At 44.8% G+C, this 24,158-nt stretch overlaps 1 protein-coding gene across 7 annotated transcripts in view; it reads left to right on the top strand.

Annotated features, from left to right (window-relative positions):
• Window positions 1–24,158, top strand: part of ADAD1 (adenosine deaminase domain containing 1) — a 437,856-nt gene that overhangs the window by 201,296 nt on the left and 212,402 nt on the right. For 6 of the 7 annotated variants that reach the window (XM_073572015.1, XM_073572016.1, XM_073572013.1 and 3 more), the window contains one exon: window positions 1,644–1,769. The exons of the other annotated variant lie outside the window; for it this stretch is intronic. In XM_073572015.1, coding sequence (XP_073428116.1) covers window positions 1,644–1,769 — 126 coding nt within the window. The remainder of the gene's footprint in view (window positions 1–1,643; window positions 1,770–24,158) is intronic. 7 annotated transcript variants of the gene reach the window in all.

The raw sequence follows: 24,158 nt of genomic DNA on the forward strand, positions 1-24,158 counted from the left end.
GGTTCTCTGGACTTAGCTTGTATTTTTGTTTTCTCCTCCTCCGGTGACTCATTCATAACAGAGGATATGTATGATGGGTATATGGGCACGGGACTATGGGATGGAGGATATGTATGATGGGTATATGGGCATTGGACTATGAGATGAAGGATGTGTATGATGGGCATGGTACTATGGGATGGAGGATATGTATGATGGGTATATGGGCACGGGCCTATGGGATCGTGGATATGTATGATGGGTATATGAGCACGGGACTATGGGATGGAGGATAATTATAATTTGTTATAACCAACCACAGTTAGTTACTATGCCTGGGCAGCGCCGGGCTCTTCAGCTAGTGTGTATGTATGTATGTATACACACATATATATATATATATATATATATATATATATATATATATATATATATATATATATATATATATCTATGTGTAGAGCCCCACCCACTCTGCATAGCCACATTCACTATAATATCCCACATCATCCCGTCAGAGCCACCGGACTACTACTAATATCTCACATCGTCCCGTCAGCCAGAGCCACCGGACTACTACCCCTTATATCCCACATCATTCCGTCAGCCAGAGCCACCGGACAACTACCACTAATATCCCACATCATCCTGTCAGCCAGAACCACCGGACTACTACTCATAATATCCCACATCATTATGTCGGCCTGGGGTCAGAACCAGAGCGCTAAGTGGAACGGTCCTAACTTCCATACCGGGGATCCCTTTAAGAGGGGCCTGGGATCAGAACCAGAGCGCTGAGTGGATTTGCCCTGACCTGACTTGCATACCAATGATCCCTTTAATAGAACCCTGGGGTCAGAATTGGAGCGCTGAGGGATTTGACCTAACTTCCATACGGGGGATCCCTTTAAGAGAGCCTGGGGTCAGTACCAGAGCATTTGAAGGCAACTACCCTGACTTCCATACCGGAGATCCCTTTAAGAAAGGCCTGTGGTCAGTACCAAAGCGCAGAGTGGATTTGCCCTAAATTCCATACCAATGATTCCTTTAAGAGAAACTGGGGTCAGAACCACAGAGCTGAGTGGATCTGTGCTAACTTCCATAACGAGAATCCCTTTAAGAGAGGCCTGGGGTCAAAACCAAAGCGCTAGATGGATTTGCTCTGACTTGCATACCAATGATCCCTTTAAGAGGGAAGATGTGCCTATGGGATAGAGGATGTGTGATGGGTATATGGGCACAGGAGGGGGGATTCATTTCTGTCGTGCTCTGTGCTCCATTTTGGGGGGCAGACAATGGCTGGGAGTTTATGCTCCCAGGGATGCTAGATTTCTCCCACCATGTCAGTGTCTGCTGAGGTGTTGTCAAGTGGGAAAACTTGCTCATAGCAACCAATCACAGCTCAGCTTCTTTTAACCAGCTCTGGTGAAATGAGAGGTGCTTAGTGATTGGTTGCAAGGAAAACTGTTGGCCATAGCAACCAGTCATAGCTCAGCTCCTTTTGAACAGCTCTGTTGAAATGAAAAATGCTTCGTGATTGGTTGGTGATACACACACACACTCACTCAGTTTTATATATAGAGATGTTTTCTATGTAATATGCTATGATATATTTCAACTTAAAAGTGCTTAGATTTGTTATATTGTGCTGTTTGTTTTTCCAGAGAAGCGTTCCTCTGTTCATGACCAGGTATCGCAAGTGATAAAAGAAAAGTTTGCTGAACTGGTATCTAAGTATCCAGAATATGAAAGTTGTGGAAATTCTTTAGCGGCATTTGTAATTGAAACAGGTAAGACTTTCAAGATGCATAAATCGCACTAGAAATAACTAGCACTAATCCATTTTCCAAAAGCTTTTAGAATATGAAAAATTGTTTTAACCTCTTGAAACAAAATGTAGTCAGTGCTGGGATAGATGCTGACAGTCACACAGCTATGATCGGTATCTTAGTAGCGGTTGGTGATGATGTTTTTAAATGACCGATGTACAATAAATACACTTTTCTAGAGCCTTTGTGCTACCAGTAACGTGGAAGCCCCTATATTTCCGTTAAAGGGAATCTGTCACCCTCTTTTTTTTTTTTTTCTTTTTTTTTTTTTTATTATGAGCTGCCGGCATTGACATCAGGGGCTTATCTACAGCATTCTTTAATGCTGTAGATAAGCCCCCGATGTAACCTGAAAGATAAGAAAAACACGTTAGAGTATACTCACCGGAGGGGGAGGTCCGGGGTCCGATGGGTGTCGCGGTCAGGTCCGACGCCTCCCATCTTCATACGATGCCGTCCTCTTCTTCCCTTCCTGTAGTAGCTCCGGCGCAGGCGCACTGCTCTGCCCTGTTGAGGGCAGAGCAGAATACTGCAGTGCGCAGGCGCCAGACGTCTCCCGACGCCTGTGGTTAAATTGGTGGGACCGCTTTATTCCTCGGGTCAGTACAATTACAGCGATACCACATTTATGTTGTTTTTTTTGTGTGTGTTTTGGCACTTTTACACAATAAAAATTATTGTATAGAAAAAATATTTTTGCATCGCTTTATTCTGAGAGCTATAACTTATGATGATAAAGCATTGTGTTTTGCCTCGTTTATTTTTTTATGGTGTTCACTGAAGGAGCTAACTAGTTTGACAGTTATATAGAGCGGGTCGTTATGGACGTGGCAATACCAAATATTTGTACATTCGTTTTTTTATTTACATAAATGTATTTATTGGAAAAATATTTCTTTTCTTTATTTTGGGATTTTTGAAAAAATATTTTTACACTTGATAATTTTTTACTTTTTTACATTGTCCCAGTATGGAACATCACTATATAATGTCAAATCGCTGAACTGATACTGCAGAATTTCAGATCAGCGATCGGACAGGCAGGGAAGGAGGCATGCCATCTCCTGCTAAACAGACGCTCACAAGCCACCTCTCCCTGCAGGACCCCACGGCCATCTTTGTGCCGGGGGTCTCCTTAGAGACCATCAGGCCATTGCCATGTGCTGATGGAAGTGCGCGGGGAGCCCCCTTCCTGTGCAATGCTTCTCTGTGCCGCTGTCACTACTGACAGCGGCATCAGAGAGGTAAAATGCCCACAATTTGTGCTAGCACCGATCAGGGGCCTTGCTGCAGAATGTCAGCTCCTTTATACAGCTGAGACTGCATGCGATCGCCACGGCGATCGTGCCGCCGTACTAGAACTGCTCTTGTCAGAAATGCACCTTACATAGAGCAGTACTAGTATGGCGGAGGTCGCGAAAGGGTTAAATATTTTAGCACTTTATAATTTTTTTTTATTTTTTTTTACTTTATTACATTGTCCCAGTTTGGGACATCACTATATTACATCAGATCAATGATCTGATACTCTGCACTGCAGAATATCAGATCACGATCTGACAGACAGGGAAGGAGGCACGATGGTGGAAGCCACCTTCCCTCCAGGACCCCGCGGCCATCTTGGTGCTGGGGGTCTCCATGGAGACCATCAGAACAACGTGATCGCATCGCGTTGTTCTGAGAGAAGTGTTCAGGGAGCCCCTCTCTGCGAGACGCTTCTCTATGCTGCTGTCACTACTGACAGCGGCATCAGAGGGGTTAGTGTATGTGCACACGTTGCGGATTCACAGCGGATTTGGCCCTGCGGATCCACGGCAGATTCGGCTGCGTTGTACAGTACCCTTTAAAGTCAATGGAAAACAAAAAACTCAGTGCACATGCTGCTGATTTTTCCATGCGGATTAGCTGCAGATTGAAATCCGCAGCATGTCAATTCTTTGTGCGGTATCTGCAGTGGTTTGACACCTGCTCCATTATAATAATCTGCAGGTGTCAAAACTCGGGAAATTTGCAGGTAAAACGCAGGTCATTTGACCTGTGGATTTAGCCAAATCTGCGTGGAAAAATCCGCAGCACAATCAGCAACGTGTGCACACACCCTTAAATGCCCGAGAACGGTACTAGTACAGATCGTGGGCATTGCTACTGGGAGTCAGCTGACAGCGAGAGGCCGTGTGATCGTGACGCCGTAGATATACTGCTCTTTGCGGGAACTCGCCTCTCGCAGAACAGTGTGTATGTATGTGTGTGTGTGTGTGTGTGTGTGTATGTGTATATATATATATATATAATATATTATTTATTTATTTATTATGGTGTAGTGTCCACTGTGTCCGCTAGGGGGCGCTGTATGGGTGTCCCAGGACAGGCGTACAGTGTGGTAACAGGAGTAGTGTGCTAAAGGATCGTTATGTATCCCAAGATAGGTGGCCTTGGGATGAAGGCTTGAGTATGTGCTGATCAGCAGAGCTGATCTTTTGTTCCAATGTGTTAGGGAGAAGCCTTCAGGTGATTGATCCCACCCGTCTCGGATCAATCACCTACAAACCTACCTAGGGGCGGGTGTCTAAAACGCCCATAGTAAAGTATGTGTATGAATGGTTGAAGGACCTGTGATGAGGTCATAGCCATGTGATCCGGTGGGCGTGGCTACAGACCATATAAGGAGGCCAGGGTAGGTCACATGAGTGAATGCTTGGACCCGGTTGGTCCGTATGGAAGGTCTCGACAGACGTACTGAGGAAGACGTGTCTGCCTTCCTGAGTGCACGTGGAGACGTGTGTCTGATAGTTCCCTGGAGAGAATGAACATCAGAACTGAGAAGCAGCCATGAGGTAACCCGGACAGGGGATATAGCTGTGAGGCTAGAGAGCCTGCGTACCGGACATAGAAAAGCCTGTGTGACCACAGGGTTAACAGAGCGGAGCTCTGTCATGGACGCTATGCTGATCCGATATGAACTTTCTGTTGCTGTTGATGGTTTATGCTGCATAATAAACCGAATGGACTGAGTTATGTTGAGGAACCTGATTTATCGGCTGCCTAGCGAGTCCCCCTACTTGAAAAACAAGCGCTACCATATATATATATATATATATATATATATATATATATATATATATATATATATATCCAGCACCTCCTAATGTGAACACGTACAAGCTGCAAAAACTGCACAATATAGACAAAAAAAATACAGCACACGTGAATCTAAGCCATGTGAAAACACAGAACCATTAAACCCATTCAATTTGGATAATAATCCTCAAATATTTTTTGCAAAAAAATTTTTTTATAACTTAAAGTAAGATGAAAATGAAGGTTCTTAGTGCACAAATTGGCAAATTCATGTAAGCCCATCAACCACGGCAAGGTGACCTCCCCCTGATGGGTCCCTGCTCTACCGTTCATAAGCCACTTCTGGGCCACCAGCCTACAATTTTGGACAAACATGTCACTACCGGGCTAAGCCTACAATTTATGGGCTGGTAGAGCTGATTGCGGCCACCTGCAAGGCCAATGGGAGGGATCAGACTGGAGGCAGCTAGCATCCAGCAACTAAATAGAGGGAAAAAAAAAGACCAGCACCTAGGCCTGTGTTTTCACATGGCCTAGATTCATGCACATGTGCTGCTGCATTATAATATATATATATATATATATATATATATATATATATATATATATATACACACACACACGTTGGGAAGGGGTTAATCTTTATTTTCAGTTTTGCGTTGCTAATATGCCTGTGCTGCTGGGCGGGCCTGGAGGGGGGGTCTTTATGTGGTGCTCTGATTAAGTATTAATAATGCAGACTGCTGGCAGGTCACGGTTCCTCAATGACCTACCCCTAGTTTGCATTGTGAATACTTGTATATAGTGAAGAAAATGCTTCTGCAGGCAGGTGCCAGCCGTGGTGTCACCTACGCTGCAGCATAATCGCATGTTCAGTATCTAGTGTTTGAGTGTCCAGTTAAAGGGAATCTGTCACCCCTTTTTTCGACTATGAGCTGCCGACACCGACATCAGGGGCTTATCTACAGTATTCTGTAATGCTGTAGATAAGCCCCCGATGTAACCCGAAAGAGAAGAAAAAGGAGTTATATTATACTCACCGGGGGGCGGTTCGGTCTTGGTCCGATGGGTTTTGCTGTCCGGCGCTTCCCATCTTCTAATGGTGAGGTCCTCTTCTTTGCTGCCTGTTGTGGCTTCGGCGCAGGTGCACTGCTCTGCCCTGTTGAAGGCAGAGCAGAAAACTACAGTGCGCAGGCGCCATTTCGTCCACCTCAAACTCGGACCCCTCAATTCAGAGCGAAAGTTAAAACCGAACAATGGAGCTACCGAAAAGGAGGTAAAGGAAGAAATGGCTTTCAGAACCCCCATTCAGATAGGAAATGACAGCAAACAAGTAGGAGGCAGGATTTCGAGCTACTTCTCAAGCTGGCAATAGATAATATCAGAGCAAAAAATCCAGGACTCAGTCTGAAGGGAGTAAAAATAGAATTTTCCTCCTTTCCCCCACAAAGACTAGAGGTGACACATCTTCCATCTTCAAGGCTTCAGAATATTCTGTATTCAGAACTGCAGATGCTATCCTCAGCAGTAATATCACCAGTTCCGGAAGCGGAGCAAGGCCAAGGCCATTACTCCCAGGTATCTCTTATAAAAAAAAAAAAAAAAGTGGAGATTACCTGGTCATCATCAACCTGAAACTGCTAAACCAGTACATTGTGTATTGAAGATTCAAAATGGAGTCTGTAAAAACTACAATACCATTGATCGGGAAGAACTTTGCCATGGCCACCATAGACCTCCGGGAGGGATACTACCATGTACCCATCCATCCAACCTTCCATCAGTATCTGAGATTTGCATTCACGATAGGCCAGGAAATATATCACTTTGTTCAAGGTACTTCCCTTCAGCATATCATCAGCACCCTGAACATTCATAAAGATTATGGTGGAAGTAGTAGCCTTCTTCAAGAAGCAAGACATCTGAATTGTCCCCTACCTGGACGACCTTCTTATTATGGCTCCTTTCAGTTCCACTGTAAGAGGGCATCTCCTGTCAGTCCTACATACCCTAACATCTTTAGGCTGGATTATAAATCAAGAGAAATCAGACCTGAACCCATCAACCAAGAAAGTCCTCTTGATTCCCAAAACCAGAAATCCTTTCTTCCAGTCACCAAGCAATTATGCGTAAGATCAAGGGTTCGGACGCTAAAAATCCAGAAGAGGGTGACCTTAAGATTCTCAATGTCGGTACTGGAATCGATGACATCATGTTTTTAGGCAATTCCCTGGGCCCAAGCTGACTCAAGGATACGCAAAGTTTATCCTCTTCCGCTGGAACTAAACCCCAGAGAGACACTTGGTACAAGAATCTCTCTTCTATATCCAGTGTCGTCAATTACAACAGAGGCCAGCAAATGCGGTTGGGGAGCAGTGACATCTCGGGAGTCTTTCAGGGAATCTGGCCCAAAAAGATGAACAAACAGTTCTCCACTTTCAGAGAATTGAGAGCAGTAGAGGAGGCGCAGCAAAACCAATAATACAGGGAACTTGTGTCTGAGTTTACTCCGACAACATGACCACCGTGACTCATCTACGTCATAACGGCAGCACAAAATTCGAGAGTCTGCAGCAGGTCTCAGCAAGAATTTTTTGTTGCCAGAATATCACCTCCTGTCTTTATCGACTCTCCACCTAAAGAGATCCAACTACATCGAAGCAGACGTGTTCTGAGCAGGACCGGTATAGACCCAGGGGAATGGAGCCTCATGGTGAGAATATTCCAGGATCTAACCAAAAAATGGGGGCTCCCAGAGGTGGACCGATTCGCAAAAAAAAAAATGCCCGAACAGAACATCATTTCTCCATACGTCCAAACAAAATCCAATCAAGGATGGATGCCTTCGCTCACCCATGGAGCTTCAAGCTAGCCCACGCATTTCCTCCAGTTCTGTTGTTACCAAAGACTCTGCAAAAGGTCAGAACAGACTGATCACACCTCTCTGGTCAAAGAGGAGCTGATTCGGAGCGCTGAAACTAATGAGCTCAAAAGAACCTCTGACCCTGCCACTGTACGACGACCTTCTACATCAGGATCCCATTTTTCACCTGGCTCCCCACAGCCTATGCTTGACAGCCTGGCTTCTAAAAACACAATCCTGAGATCCAGAGGCCTCTCAGGTGCACTCATATAAACTTTACAAAAAAGTAGAAAACAGGTCACAAATGCTATCTATTCCAAAGTATGGAAGACCTCTGTGTGGTATGGATCCACTCCCATCGATCCCTTTCACCCTGACATAGCAAAAATCCTAGACTTTCTACAGGACGGCTTATGTAAAAGACTAAAACCAAGTACCTTGAAGGTCCAGGTGTCCTCCCTGCGCTCCTACTTCGATCAGAACCTGGCAGATCATCGATGGTTATAGAGGTTCATGTCAGTTGCCTCCAGAATCCGTCCAAGGAAATCCAGTCCAGTTCCATCTTGGGATTTGAATATAGTACTGAAAGGTCTAACTATTCTACCTTTCGAACCTATAGACCAGATCCAGATAGACAAACTATCCTGGAAAGCAGCACAACCTGCAGCCATTACAGCGGCGAGAAGTGTGGGTGAGATTCAGGCCCTGTCCATCAGGGAGCCTTATTTAAAAATTCTGGACGACAGAATAATAATCCGCCTAGACCAGTCTTTTTTGCCAAAAGTGTCATCTGACTTCCAAAGGTCCCAAAAAAAATAATTCTACCCTCTTTCTGTGATAATCCAAAGGACAAGAAAGAAGCAGGATTCCATTCTCTGGATGTTCGACAGACTGTTCTCTTCTACTTGAATCAAACAAAACCTTGGAGGAAAGATCAGAAATCAGGATCTTTCTCCTCCTGAATCACTAAAAGCCCATTCCAATAGAGCTGTCACTGTCTCCTGGGCGGAAAGGGCCAATGCGTCCATCGAGCAGATTTGCAGAGCTGCTACTTGGTCCTCGGTTCATACCTTCAATAAACACTACAGATTAGATCTAATGTCTATAAGAGATCTAGCTTTTTGGTAGAGAAGTCCTGCAGTTGTTGTCCCTCCCTAACCATTATTCTTTGGTATTTCTCCTGTGTGCTGTCGTGGAGGGGATTAAAGTAAATAGAATTACACTTACCGGTAATTGGATTTCTAAGACCCACCATCGCAGCACGGGTAATTTCCCACCCTAATAAGTTATGTTCATTTGATTCCTTAGTGTAAATAAAAAAAAAACCTCAAGCATTCGTTCTGTGTGGTCCTTGGAAAACATTGGGGATTGAGGGGAGGGCTATTTAACCCCTTTCTGACATCAGACGTACTATCCCGTCCACGGTACTCGGGCCCGTATGACCGGAGACGGGATACTACGTCTAAGCGATCAGTGGCGCTCCGGGGGGGGAGAGGGATCTGCCGCTAATCGCGGTTGGGTGGCAGCTGATTATCACAGCTGACACCCGGCACTATGTCAGGAGCGGTCACCGGTCACGGCGGGGGGCTCCCTGCGTGCTTCCCTGGACCCCCGGAAGCGTGATGTGATCACGCTTTTCTGAGGGCCTCCCTCCCTGCAGGCCCCCAGATCCAATATGGCCGCGGGGGCCTGCAGGGAGGCGTCTTTCTCAGTGCCTGCTGAGTGCAGGCACTGAGAGAGCCTGCTACACTACCTGTCAGATCGCTGATCTGACAGAGTGCTGTGCAAACTGTCAAATCAGCGATCTAACACTAGACAGTACAATAAAATAAAGTAAAAAAAGTGTAAAAATTTATAAAAAAAAAATCTCTAAAAAAAAATTCCCTAAAACAATAAAAGTACACATTTAGTATCTCCGCGTCCATAGCGTCCCGCCCTATAAAACTGTCCCACTAGTTAACTCCTTTGGTGAACCCCTTAAATAAAAAAGCAAAACAATGCTTTATCATACCGCCGAACAAAAACTGCAATATCGCGCGATCAAAAAGATTGATATAAATAACCATGGCACTGCTGAAAATGTCATCTTGTCCCACAAAAAGCGAGCCGCCATACAGCATCATCAGCGAAAAAATAAGTCATAGCTTGCAGAATAAAGCGATGCAAAAATAATTATTTTTTTACATAAAATTGTTTTCTTTGCATAAAAGCGCCAAAACATTAAAAAAACTACTTAAATGAGGTATCACTGTAATCGTACTGAACCGAAGAATAAAACCGCTTTATCAATTTTACCACACGCGGAATGGTGTAAACGCAACCCCCAAAAGAAATTCATGAAAAAATAAGACCTCACATGACTCGGTGGGTCAAAATATGGAAAAATTATAGCTCTTAAAATGTGGTGATGCAAAAACTATTTTTACAATAAAAAGCGTCTTTTAGCGTGTGACAGCTGCCAAACATAAAAACCCGCCTTGTATAGTAAAAACCCCTCTTAATCACCCCCTTAGTTATGGAAAAATAATAAAATTAAAAAAATTATATTTCCATTTTTCCATTAGGGTTAGGGCTAGGTTTAGGGGTGTGTTGGGGTTAGGGTTGGCGTTAGAATTGGGGGGTTTCCACTGTTAGGCACATTAGGGGTTCTCCAAACGCAACATGGCGTCTGATCTCAATTCCAGTCAATTTTGCGCTGAAAAAGTCAAACGGTGCTCCTTTCCTTCCATGCTCTGCCATGCGCCCAAACAGTGATTTACCCCCACATATGGGGTATCCGCCTACTCAGGACAAATTGCACAACAACTTTTGGGGTCCAATTTCTCCTGTTACCCTTGGGAAAATAAAAAATTGGGGGCAAAAATATCATTTTGGTGGAAAAAATTATTTTTTTAAATTTTATGCTATACGTTATAAACTTCTGTGAAGCCCTTGGGGGGTTCAAAGTGCTCACCACACATCTAGATAAGTTCCTTGGGGGGGTCTAGTTTCCAAAATGGGGTCACTGGTGTGGGGTTTCCACAGTTTAGGCACATCAGGGGCTCTCCAAACGCGACATGACACCCGCAGATCATTCCATTAAAGTCTGCATTCCAAATTGTCATTACTTCCCTTCCGAGCCCCGACGTGTGCCCATACAGTAGTTTTCTCCCACATGTGGGATATCAATGTACTCAGGACAAATTGGACAAAAACTTTTGGGATCCTGTTAACATTGGGAAAATAAAAATTGATGGTGAAAAGATAATTTTTGTGGAAAAAATGATTTTTTTAATTTTACGGCTGTACATTATAAACTTCTGTGAAGCCCTTAGTGGTTTAAAGTTCTCACCACACATCTAGATAAGTTCCTTGGGGGGGTCTAGTTTCCAAAATGGTGTCATTTGTGGGGGTTTACTGTTTAGGCACATCAGGGGCTTTCCAAACGCGACATGGCCCCTGATGTGCCTAAACAGCCAAAAAAGTCAAATGGCCCTGCTTCCCTTCCGAGCTCTGCCATGCGCCCAAATAGTGGTTTACTCCCACTATAGTGGGGTATCAGCGTACTCAGGACAAATTGTACAATATCTTTTGCAGTCGAATTTCTCCTGTTACCCTTGGTAAAATAAAAAAAAAAAAATTGGATCTGAAGTAATTTTTTTGTGAAAAAGTTAAATGTTGATTTTTTTTTTTTTTAAACATTCAGAAAATTCCTGTGAAGCACCTGAAAGGTTTATAAACTTCTTGAATGTGGATTTGAGCACCTTGAGGGTTGCAGTTTTTAGAATGGTTTCACTTTTGGGTATTTTCTATCATATAGACGCCTCAAAGTGACTTCAAATGTGATGTGGTCCCTTAAAAAAAAAAAATGTGTTGTAAAAATGAGAAATCGCTGATCAACCTTTAACCCTATAAATTCCTAAAAGAAAAAATTTTGGTTCCAAAATTGTGCTGATGTGAAGTAAACATGTGGGAAATCATAGAATAGAATCATAGAATTGTAGAGTTGGAAGGGACCTCCTGGGCCATCTGGTCCAACCCCCTGCTCACAGCAGGATTCGTTAAATCATCCCAGACAGATGTCTGTCCAGCCTCTGTTTGAAGACTTCCATTGAAGGAGAACTCACCACTTCTCGTGGCAGCCTGTTCCACTCATTGATCACTCTAACTGTCAAAAAGTTTTTTCTAATATCTAATCTGTGTCTCCCATTCAGTTTCATCCCATTGCTTCTAGTCTTTCCTTGTGCAAATGAGAATAAAGATGATCCTTCTACATTGTGACAGCCCTTGAGATATTTGTAGACAGCTATTAAGTCTCCTCTCAGTCTTCTCTTTTGCAAGCTAAACATTGCCAAATCCTGCAACCATTCCTCATAAGACAGGGTTTGCAGACCGGTCACCATTCTGGTCGCTCTTTTCTGAACTTGCTCCAGTTTGTTGATGTCTTTTTTTAAAATGTGGCGCCCAAAACTGGACACAGTATTCCAGATGAGGTCTGACCAAAGAGGAGTAGAGGGCAATAATGACTTCGTGATCTAGACTGTATGCTTCTGTTAATACATCCTAGAATTGCATTTGCATTTTTTGCTGCTGCCTCACACTGTTGACTCATATTCAGTCTGTGATCTATTAGTATACCCATGTCTTTTTCACATGTGCTGTTGCTTAACCCTATTCCTCCCATTCTGTATATGCTTTTTTCATTTTTATTGCCCAGATGTAGTACTTTGCATTTTTCCCTGTTAAAAACCATTCTGTTAGTTGCTGCCCACTGCTCCAGTTTATTTATATCTTTCTGAATCCTCTCTCTCTTCTCTAGTATTAGCTATCCCTCCTAGCTTTGTGTCATCAGCACATTTAATCAGTTTACCCTCAATTCCTTCTTCTAAATCGTTGATAAAGATGTTGAACAATACAGGGCCCAGGACAGAGCCCTGTGGTACCCCACTTGAGACATTCTTCCAACTGGATGTGCAGCCATTTACAACCACTCTTTGGGTCCGATCACTAAGCCAGTTACGAATCCACCTAACAGTTGCCTTGTCCATTCCATACCTAGTCATATTTTCAATAAGGATTGTGAGATACTTTGTCAAATGCTTTGCTGAAGTCAAGATATACTATATCTACAGCATTTCCTTGATCCATCCAATCAGTGATTCCGTCATAGAAGGAAATTAAGTTAGTCTGACATGACTTATTAGTTATAAACCCATGTTGACTCTGTTTAATCACTTCATTCTTATCCAGATACTGACATACTTGTTGTTTAATAATTTGTTCAAAGATCTTTCCTGGTATAGAAGTCAGACTCACAGGCCTATAGTTGCCTGGGTCCACCTTCTTCCCCTTTTTGAATATAGGAACAACGTTTGCTCTTCTCCTGTCTTCTGGGACTTCTCCTGTTCTCCAAGAATTTTCAAAGATTATGGAGAGGGGTTCAAAAATTTCTTCTGCTATCTCCTTCAGTACTCTGGGGTGTAATTCATTTGGACCTGGAGATTTGAATTCATTTAGGTTAGCTAAGTGTTTCCTCACTATCTTTCTGTTTATATATATATCCTGGATTCTTCTATTCCCTTAATAGGACAGTGAAGAACAGCTGCTGTTGCATTTCCTTTCTGAGAGAAAAGAGATGCAAAATAGGAATTTAAAAGTTCGGCCTTCTCAACATCCTGTCTTACCATTTCATCATTTTCATCCTGTAAAAATCCTATAGCATCTTTGACTTTTCTTTTACTTTTGACATATCCCCAAAATCCTTTATTATTGCTTTTGACATCTCTTGCAAGCCTCAATTCATTGTCAGCTTTAATAATCTGATTTGTGCTTTGCAGGTTCTGCAAACAGCACTATATTCTTCTTTAGATATGCCTCCCTCTTTCCATTTTATAAATATTTCTTTCTTCCTTTTTAGCACGTTCTTAAGTTCTGTGTTCATCCATCCTGGTTTCCTTAAATGCTTCCTATTCTTCCCTCTTTTCGGAATTGGTAACAATGTGCTTTGAGAATTTCATTTTTCAAGATTTCCCATCCTTCCTGGACATTTTTGTCTTTAAGGATATCCAGCCTTTGGATTCCTCCAAATTTCTTTCTGAATCCCTTAAAATCTGCCTTTCTGAAATCTAACCTTGACGTCTGAGTCTTCACAGGTCTTCCTCCTCTAGTTATCCAAAATTCTAAAATAGCATGGTCGCTACCTCCTAGGGTCCCAGCCACTTTTACCTCCTCTACCATTTCCTCCCTGTTTATAAGGATTAGATCCAAGGTAGCAGATCCCCTTGTTTTCTCCCCTACCTTTTGGAAGATAAAGTTGTCAGCAAGAGAGGATAAGAAATTCGTTGACCTGTTAGTTTTGCCTAAGAGAGAGATTGCCAACAAATGTCTGGATAGTTGAAATCTCCCATGACAACTGTGTCATATTTCTTGGAGAACTTGGCCATTTGATGCATAAAGAGTTCATCCATATCTTCAGCTTGCACCGGCAGCCTGTAGTAAATGCCTACAATGCTGTCTTTTCCATTGTTCTGTCCATGTATTCTTACCCAGTTTCCATAGAACTCCCAGTCTCTGAAGCTTCAATCTCTGTGCAGATATACGCGTTTCTAACATACAATGCGACTCCTCCTCCTCGTTTATCAAGTCAGTTGCTTGCAAATAAGTTGTATCCTTCTAGTCTTGTATTCCAATCATGTGTATTGTCCCACCAAGTTTCAGTGATTCCAATGACATCATATTTCTTTTCCTGTGTTAGTAGTTCCAGTTCTCCTTGTTTGTTGCCCTTGCTTTGTGCATTAGTATAGAAACATTTTAGTTTGATTGGTTTCTCTTTCTCCAATATTTTTATTATTTAGATTTTTTTTGCCTTTGTTCTTTCCTCCCACTTCTAATACCATAGTTTTCAATAGCATTTGCCAATGTTACTTAAGTTTTTGTGTGCCATATCTGTGATTTAAGGGCCTAAAAATTCAAAGTTCGAAAATTGCGAAATTTTCGCCAAATTTCCGGGGTTTTTTTTCACAAATAAACGCAAGTTATATGAATGAAATTTTACCACTAACATGTAGTACAATATGTCGCAAGAAAATGTCAGAATTGTAAAAATTAGCCCGGTCATGAACGTGCAAACCACCCTTGGGGTAAAGGGGTTAAACATCTTGTTTCCTGTCCCTAATTAGGATGGGGAGGCAACCTCCTGTGTGCTGTCATGGAGGGTCTTAGAAACCCAATTACCGGTAAGTGTAATTCTATTTTTCGTGCCTTTAAATCAGAACGTCATATTGCAGAAAATGGTTAATAACGTTTCCCACATGTCTACGGAAAATTTTTTATTTTTTTTTGTTAGGGTGTTATAATGGTTAAAAGTTGACCAGTGATTTCTCATTTTTACAGCAAAATGTACAAAACCTTTTTTTTTTTTTTAGGAAAAACATCACATTTGAAGTCACTTTGAGGGGTGTACATGACAGAAAATACCCAAAAGTGATACCATTCTAAAAACTGCACCCCTCAAGGTACCCAAAACCACATTCAGGAATTTTATTAACATTTTAAGTTCTTCACAGAAACTAAAGCAGTGTGGAATGAAAAAAAGGAACATTTAACTTTTTTTCACAAACATTTTACTTCAGAACCATTTTTATTTTCACGAGTGTAAATAGAGGAATTAAACCATAAAATTTGTTGCACAGTTTCTCCTGAATACACCGATACCCCATATGTGGGGGTAAACCACTGTTTGGGCGCACGGCCGAGCTCAGAAGGGAAGGAGCGCGTATGACTACTTCATTGCAGAATTGGCTGGAATTGAGATGGGATGCCATGTCACGTTTGGAGAGCGCTGATGTCCCTAAACAGTAGAAACCTCCCAATTCTAACTCAACCCTAACCACAACACACCCCTAACCCTAATCTCGACCATGACCCTAATCCCAACCATAACCCTAATTCCAACCATCTCTTTAAACCAACTCTAACCCTAATGGGAAAATGGAAATAAATACATTTTTTTTTTTTTTTTTTTTTCCTTAAGTATGGGGGTTATAAAGGGGGGGTTGATTTACTATTTTTTTTTTTTTAATTTTGATCACTGTGATAGACCCTATCAAAGTGATCAAAATTAACCAATAGGAAAAATATATTGTTGCCGGGTGTCGGCTGGCAGAACTTGGCGGGTACACTGCGCATTCACTCACTCATGACAGTACCTACGGAGAGAGGGGATCTGCCCATCAAGGACAGGAACCTACAGATAAAAAGGGCAGCACCTCTCCTCCGCCCCCAGATGGGTTCCTGTCCTTGACGGGTGACCTATAGAATCAGCAGCGGCAGTAGCTTACCTGAAGAATCCAGGGCCGTCCCATCCGTTGTCTTGACAACGGGGAGGCCCCTGTCGCGGCGGAGTCGGTTCCTGAAGCTGCTGCAGCTGACGGGCTCTACAGGGTGAGCGGGGGGGAGAGGACTGAGCCGCTGCTCCGGAAAGGAGGCTGGGGGAGACGCGTGCAGCGCCACGGTACAGAGGTGAACCAATATGGCGCCCCGGAAATGGATATCTTGACTTCTAGGTCGGCGCACTACGCGCTCCCCGTCAGAGATCAGTGCAGGCTGGGAGAGGAAGTGACGTCACACGCCGGGAAATTTGAAAAAGGAAGCGCTGGAACACTCCTTGCTGGGAGCATCCTGTGAGTATGGAGGACCGCGACCAGCAAGAGGAGCAGCCAGAGCAGCAACCTAAGCAGCAGCACAGGCAGCAGCAACACCACCATCACCGGCAAAAGGAGAAGGACAGGCGCGAGGGCCGGTCCAGTAGCCACTCCACGCAGCGCAGCAGGTCGGCTGCGAGGAGCAAGTCACCATCCTTGGATCAACCCGTGAGGGACCTGAATCCACCTCCCGAACCGGTACCTTCAACCGCACATACCTGTGTGAGTGATCTACGTGAATGATCCCCATTGTAATAGACTTCTTTCCCTTATTAGGGAAAGAAGAAAGAGAAAACAAAAAATGCCTACCTGTAGCAGAGCCCTACCAGTCTCTTGGGATAAAAAGCTCTGCGAATCCTGCATACAGGAAGTTCTCTGTGATGAAACCCCGGATTACGCCTCGGATCTAAGAGCTGTAATCCGATCGGCGTTTCAGAGTGCCCTTTCATCCCTAAAACAGAGGGAAAGCTAAAAAGAGGGATGTAGTAGCGGGTTCCCAGTCAGATGTCTCGACGTCAGGGGAGGTTACCTCAGACTTCAGACACCGACTCGTCATCCTCAGACGAAGAAACGAGGGGCCGTCACTGTTTTCCCCTAGATGAGGTAGACATGTTAGTAAAGGCAGTAAGGTCTACCATGGGGGTGGCGGACCCTCGGCCTGATAGATCAGTCCAGGACATAATGTTTGGGGGACTAGGCCAAAAGAAACGCAGAGTGTTCCCATTAAACAAGAATGTACAGGGCCTGATAAGAAAAGAATGGGAAAAACGGGATAGGAAAAACTCCACGGTCCCTTCCCTTAACAGGTAATATCCATTCGACAAGGAGGTGTCCACGTCTTGTGGCAAAGCCCCGAAACTAGACGTAGCAGTCGCCAAGGCCTCATAAAAAATTTGCACTCCCCTTTGAGGACATGGGCAATCTAAAAGACCCCTTAGACAAAAAGGCCTACTCAAGGGCACTTGGGAATCAGCTGGGGGAAATCTTAGGCCAGCTATAGCGGCAATATGTACCTCCAGAGCCCTCATGGTATGGGTGGATCAACTAGAGAAACAGTTAAGGGAAGGTACACCCAGGGAAAAGATCCTGGAGTCCATTCCAGTAATAAGGGGAGCGGCGGCCTTCTTAGCTGACTCATCAGCTGATTCATTGAGGTTGTCATCCAAGGCGGCAGCCCTGTCAAACGCAGCCCGAAGAACGCTGTGGATCAAATGTTGGCCAGGGGATTTACAGACTAAGATGAAGCTATGCTCGATCCCCTGCGATCGAAAATTCCTATTCGGAGAGACACTGGATGATATCCTCCAAAAGGTAGGGGATAAAAAGAAGGGATTCTCAAACCTGGGTCCTACGGGCTTTAAAAGGTCCTTTCGTAACAAAGTTTTTTCAGAGGGGACCCCCGAGAGAACAGAAATGGGATGACAGAAGGAGGGACAGGAGGTTCTTCTTCAGTAACTCGTCCCGAGACAAGAAACCCTCCAAGTGACTGTTTGCCCAGGGTGGGAGGGAGGCTAAGCTTTTTTCTCCCAGCCAGGAGGAAAATATCGAGCAACCCTTGGTTATTAAATCTGATAGGATCAGGCCTGAGGATAGACTTTCTCTCCCACCTCAAAAATACTTGGTAACTCCACTAAGATCTTCAATACGAGAACAAAAAGCTCTCGAAAAAGAGGTCCTAAGCTTACTATGCAAGAGTCCTCCAGGAGGTTCCCCTGCAGGAGAGGGGCAAAGGTTTCTACTCCCCTCTTTTTCTAGTGACCAAATCGGATGGTACCTTCCGGACAATTATAAATCTAAAAAGACTAAACGATTATGTCAAAAATCAGAAATTCAAAATGGAGTCAATCAAGTAAACCACCAAAATACTCTTCCCACATTGCTTCATGACAGTATTAGATCTCAGCAATGCGTACGATCACGTCCCCATCCTCAAATACTCCCGAAAATACCTCAGACTGGCGATCTCCATAGAGGGCGAGACAAAGGAGTGGGGCCCTGCCATTTGGAATTTCTATAGCCCCACGAGTTTTCACGAAACTAGTAGCAGAAATGATGGCCCACCTAAGAGAGCAGGATATTTTAATAATCCCATATTTGGAAGACTTTTTAATAGCAAGCAACTCGGCCCAAAAATGCAGGGAACAGAGGGACAGAGTAATGAACATTCTACAGAACCTCGGCTGGCTTCTAAACCTGAAAAAATCGAGGTTGGAGCCTAGCAAAGTTCAGGAGTTCCTAGGACTAACACTGGACTCAAACACCTAAGAGTGTTACCTTCCGGACCGCAAAAAAGAGAGAATTGCTCAGATGGTAGCAAGAGCGATTCGGAACCCTTCCATGACGCTAAGAATGTCATTACTAGGGTCCCTCTCCGCCTGCCTGCAGGCAGTCTAATGGGCACAGCTACATACGAGAGATCTCCAATGGGATGTATTAGCCAACCAGTTAGCATTGGTAGGTCACTTGGAAGGTCACGTTACTCTAGACTCCAAAACTATTCATTCCTTAGCTTGGTGGGGAAACAGACAACCTATCCAAAGGGATTCCCTTTGTAATAAACATCACACACATAATTACCACGGATGCCAGTCCCATTGGATGGGGAGCACATATGGGCAACAAGGTGGCTTGGGGGGAATCAGGAGGTCAGGAATTAGAAGCCTCCTCAAACCAAAAGGAACTCTTGGCAGTAAGTTATGCCCTAATACTTCCTACCTGTGCTGCGGGGTCATCACGTCCACATATTTTCGGACAGTCAGGTGATGGTGGCCTACATAAATCACCAGGGGAGAACCAGGTCCCGGGCACTAATGAACACATCCTCCAAAATCTTCACCCTAGCCGAGACAAGTCTACTATCCCTCTCTGCACTGCATATACAAGGTACAGAAAACCAGAGAGCAGACTTTCTGAGTCGCACCCAGTTACGCCAGGGAGAATGGGTCCTAAAAGAGTCCATTTTTTGGCAGATTGTAAAAATGTGGGGAACCCCGGACATCTGTTTGCCGACCACAAAAATACAAAAGTGGAAGCATTTTGTTCCCTAGACCCCAGGGGAAATCCCCGGACCCTGGATGCGTTTATGCTCCCGTGGACACAGGGCCTAACGTATGCCTTTCACCAGACCATTCTCATCCTGGCAGTCATAAGAAAAGTCAGAGAGGACAAAGCAAGAATGATGCTAATAGCCCCCTTCTGGCCAAAAAGAACTTGGTTCTCTTGGCTGAGAATACTGTCAATAACCGACCCTTGGGTCCTGCCAGATCTCCCGGACCTACTGTCTCAGGGACCAGTGTTACACCCTCGGGCAGTGAACCTCCATTTAACAGCATGGAATTTGAAAGGGCACGGCTAAGGGGTAGTGGGGTTCTCCGAAAACCTGGTTTCTACACTACAAAAGAGTAGGAAACTAATCACGACGAGAGCCTGTGGGAGAACTTGGAGGAAATTTCTGTCCACCTCCGGGGCAAGGGTTCAGGATGGAGTCCAGACTGACAAAATTCTCGAATTTCTGCAAAAGGGTTTAGAACAGGGGCTGGCGACTAACACATTGAAGGTACAAATAGCGGCCCTAGCTGCCCTGTATAACCAGGATGTGGCAGGCAACCCTTGGGTAGCACGGTTTATTAGGGCCGCAGCCAAGTCTAGACCAATAATTACCCAAAAATGACCATCATGGGACCTAAATCTAGTACTATCTGCACTAACGGGCCCCACATTTGAACCCATCCAGTCAGCACCCCTAAAAACCTTGTCATTAAAAACTGTGCTTCTAGTAGCCCTAACATCCGCTCGCAGGGTGAGCGATATTCAATCTCTGTCAGCAACGCCACCGTTCACTAAAATTCTAGACGATAGTCATATTGAAACCTGACCCGGCATATCTACCTAAGGTGGCAACACACTTTCATAGGTCCCAAGAAGTAGTCCTTATTTCCTTCTGCCCAAATCCTAGAAATAGGGGAGAGGAAAGATTTCACACCCTAGATGTGAAGAGGTGCCTAGTTTAGTACTTAGATGCCACCAAGGGATGTAGGAAGGAAGGCACTTTTTGTGTGTTTCCAGGGACCTCGGAAGGGGCTCAAGGCATCTAAGAGTACCCTGGCAAGGTGGATAAGGGATGCGATTGCCCTGGCATATTCATCCAGCGGGAATACCATCCTGGAGGGTGTAAAAGCTCACTCTACAAGGGCAATGGCGACCTCATGGGCAGAAAGATCAGAGGTATCGATAGAACAGATCTGTAAGGCGGCCACCTGGTCAACACCTTCTACCTTTTTCAGACACTATCGTTTAGATCTAGCCTCTACGTCTGACCTGACCTTCGGGAGAAGGGTCCTTCAGGCGGTGGTCCCTCCCTAAGCTACCAATCTCTGTAATTCTCCGTAGGTACTGTCATGGGTGAGAGAGAATAGCTTAGTTACTCACCGATAACTGTGTTTCTCGGAACCCATGACAGCACCCGCTTATTCCCCCCCTTCACTTGTGCGGTGAGCACGGTTTACTGTTCGTAGAGTGTTTTCGTTTAGACACGGTGCTTCTTGATAATATGCAATATTATAATGTTATGTATATACTTTTATTGTTAACTATCCTGGAGACCCTCTGATGCTCTGTAACCAACTGGGGGCGGAGGACAGGTGCCGCCCTTTTTATCTGTAGGTTCCTGTCCTTGATGGGCGGATCCCCTCTCTCCTTAGGTGCTGTCATGAGTTCCGAGAAACACCGTTATCGGTGAGTAACTAAGCTATTCTCCCGCTATTTTGATCCCGGAAGAAAACGCCGGCGGCCTGGTGGACTTCGGGGGGGGGGGGGCATGCAGGGACACTAGCGGTCATGGAGGGGGGGATACTGTGCGATTACATCAGAGGAGAGAGAAATTAAATGGATTATCGGACTTTTTGTTGCGGTCGCCGTTATACCCTTATTAACGGCGATCGTATAACCGACCCAAATCATGTTCTCTGGGTCTCTTTCTACCCCCAGTAGCTGAGACCCTGGAGAAATTCCGACACTGGGGGCACTATAACCTTAAGCATCAGCGCTGTTAAAAAGTGGTGCTGTAGTTTAAGTACCCTTCCGCCGTTAAAAGGCGTATTGGCGGTCATTAAGGGGTTAACTGGACACTAAACATGCGATTATGCTGCAGCGCAGGTGTGACTTTTTTTCTTCACTATGTGTAGGTATTCTTTATGTAAACTAGGGGGCATGTCACTGAGGGATTAGGACCGCCCTGCGGCACGGGCATATCATTAACGTAAAACTGAAAATAAAGATTAAAAACAACCACACGATGGATTTCATCAGCCAAGGTATAAATTTAACCAGTATAAGTCCAGAAATGGAAGGCGATCACCATCACAATAGTCCACACATCCGAACCATCATACGTGTGTGCAAGAGATGCAGCCGGCAATACAACTGTTTTACCCTTAGGTGCACATTCATGGAAAATAATCTAATCCACATAGCAAAAATAGTAGAAAAGACAACATGTAACCTGTGGAAGCGCCTTTGTAGCGCGAAACGATCGTCGTTGCTATTTCCTTTTTGCACCCGTTCTCCCGTTGATATGCTTTTATAGTAAAGCCTTGACTACATTACCCGGTGAGTGCCGTTCTCTTTTCTACTATTTTTTGTTAACCAGTATAAGGGTGTGTTTCCACGTGGCGTATTCCGAGCACTTTAAATGCAGTGGACACCTGCCCCGCCCAAAGCGCTGCCCCCTTTTGTGCGCTTAGTGATTCCGCATATGTTCATTGGACACATGTGGAATCACCGCATCCTATACATAGAACAGTGCTATTTACCTTGTGGAGACTGAGCGTCTCTGCGACATAGACATGTTGCAGTATATAAAGACGCGCTGTATGTGCATATACTCACGTTTGCCACCAGGTCTTTGTATGCATAGTGGATATGGAATTTCATAAAATCCATCCACTATGCTGTAACATCTGGATGCTGCAGATTAGACGCTGATTACACCTTGTGTACAACAGTTAATGAAGTCCATGGTGCCAAACTCTCTTCCAAAGTTTGTGCCTCTAAAGGTTTTTGAACAATGGATGGAGGTACAGGCAACACATTTCCGACTTTTGAAGCAACCCTTCAAATCAGATTTTAGCCATGATTCTGTTTTTCAGTCACCCATGACTGCACCATGAGAGAGGGGATCCGCCCTTCAATGAGGGGAAACCTTCAAGATAAAAAGGGCGGCTCCTCTCTCAGCATCAGTTGGTTTCCTGTCCTTGATGAAGTCAGGAAGAAGGAAGAGGATGCTGAGCTCGACCGGGATTTGGTAGATTTGGGTCTGCTGCGGCCACCACCCGGTGCCGGCAGCGCCTCAGAGGCCACAAATGTGTGCCCTCCCTGAGCGGAGTGTGGAAACGCATCACTTTTTTCTTTTGGGCAGCCACGCTATCCAGCAGCCTGGATGATGTGAAAAAGAAAAAAGGAGAATACCTGGAGGTGGCCAGTGTTTGGCAGTTTGGCTGCTGCTGTCGTCACCCAGGTATCGGTAGCTCCACGTAGGCCATGTTTGCCTGCCCTCCCTGTGCGGACAGAGGCTGCTGCTGATGGACAAGCTGGGCAGTGTTTTTCCCCCTCCCTGCCAACGGGCAGGTAACTCCGCACGGTCCGGGGATCGGAGGGCGGCCGGAAGACCTGCCGCCTCTTTCCCGGAGCGCACCACAGGGCCGAGCAATACAAGAGGGCGGCGGATAGGGAGCTCACCAGTCGGAAGGCTCCTCCAGCAGGTCCAGGGCATGCGCGTGGCATAACTTCCGGTGAATCCGCGCGTACCAGAAGTTGAGGCCTGATGACCCGTGAGGTTAGAAGGTACCTGGAATTTGTGCGAGTTTCAAAATGCTGGATGCAAGATCCCACTGCTGCCAAAGAAAAAAATAATAAAAAAAAAACCATGGGCAGAGTTTACAAGCCAGCGGGTAATCCCAAAATGGTATGTAAGGGGATCGTCAGCAGGCGGCAGCATGGAAGCTCACACACCAGAGCAACCACAACCAGTGTAGGAGCAGCAGGAGTTACCTCAGAAAGGAGACCACAATCGTCCTCATGACAGGAGGAAACAGTGGTCTCAGCAGCTGTGCCGCAGCAGCAGTGGAGGTCACTTGGGCAGCTCATGGTCAGACCATCATGCTACTAGGAAGGAGGGGTCGATAGTCTCCCGGGAGACTTTAGTGACATTATCTAGCCTCCAGATCCGGTACTCATATAAAGTGTCCGAGTGTTGAGTGATTTACGAGAAAGTGTAGTATGCTAATGTCTATTTTCTTTCTCTCTCTGTCTGTCTGTCTCTCCTCGCTTTCTCCCTCTCTCTACTATCCTGGGGATAGGGAGTACAGAAAAGTACAAGACTAAATAAAAGAAAAGGGAATGTCCCCTGTGTGGCCACCAGTTTGAGAAGTCCTGGACAAAGAGGCTATGTCAGGACTGCATAGATTGGACAATTTCAGAGCAATTCCCGGGGTTTTCATCTAATTTAAGATCCCTCATTCAGTCCGAGGTTCAAAGGACAGTGTCACGATACTAGTGGAGAGCAGTGGTTGGTACGTTCTGTCTGCCCGTTGGACTGAGGGTGGAAAGCAGAAGATAAGTTAACTTCTATGCCTAATGCTGAACAAAAGCTTCGCCAAAACTTTGAAGTAAATTGAACTCCACGGTCAGAAACAACTTCATCCGGAACCCCGTGCAGGCGAAAGATGTTCT

The sequence above is a fragment of the Dendrobates tinctorius genome, unplaced genomic scaffold, assembly GCF_039654945.1.
Source record: "Dendrobates tinctorius isolate UK_male_01 unplaced genomic scaffold, ASM3965494v1 ptg000030l, whole genome shotgun sequence".
Taxonomy (NCBI): Eukaryota; Metazoa; Chordata; class Amphibia; order Anura; family Dendrobatidae; genus Dendrobates; species Dendrobates tinctorius.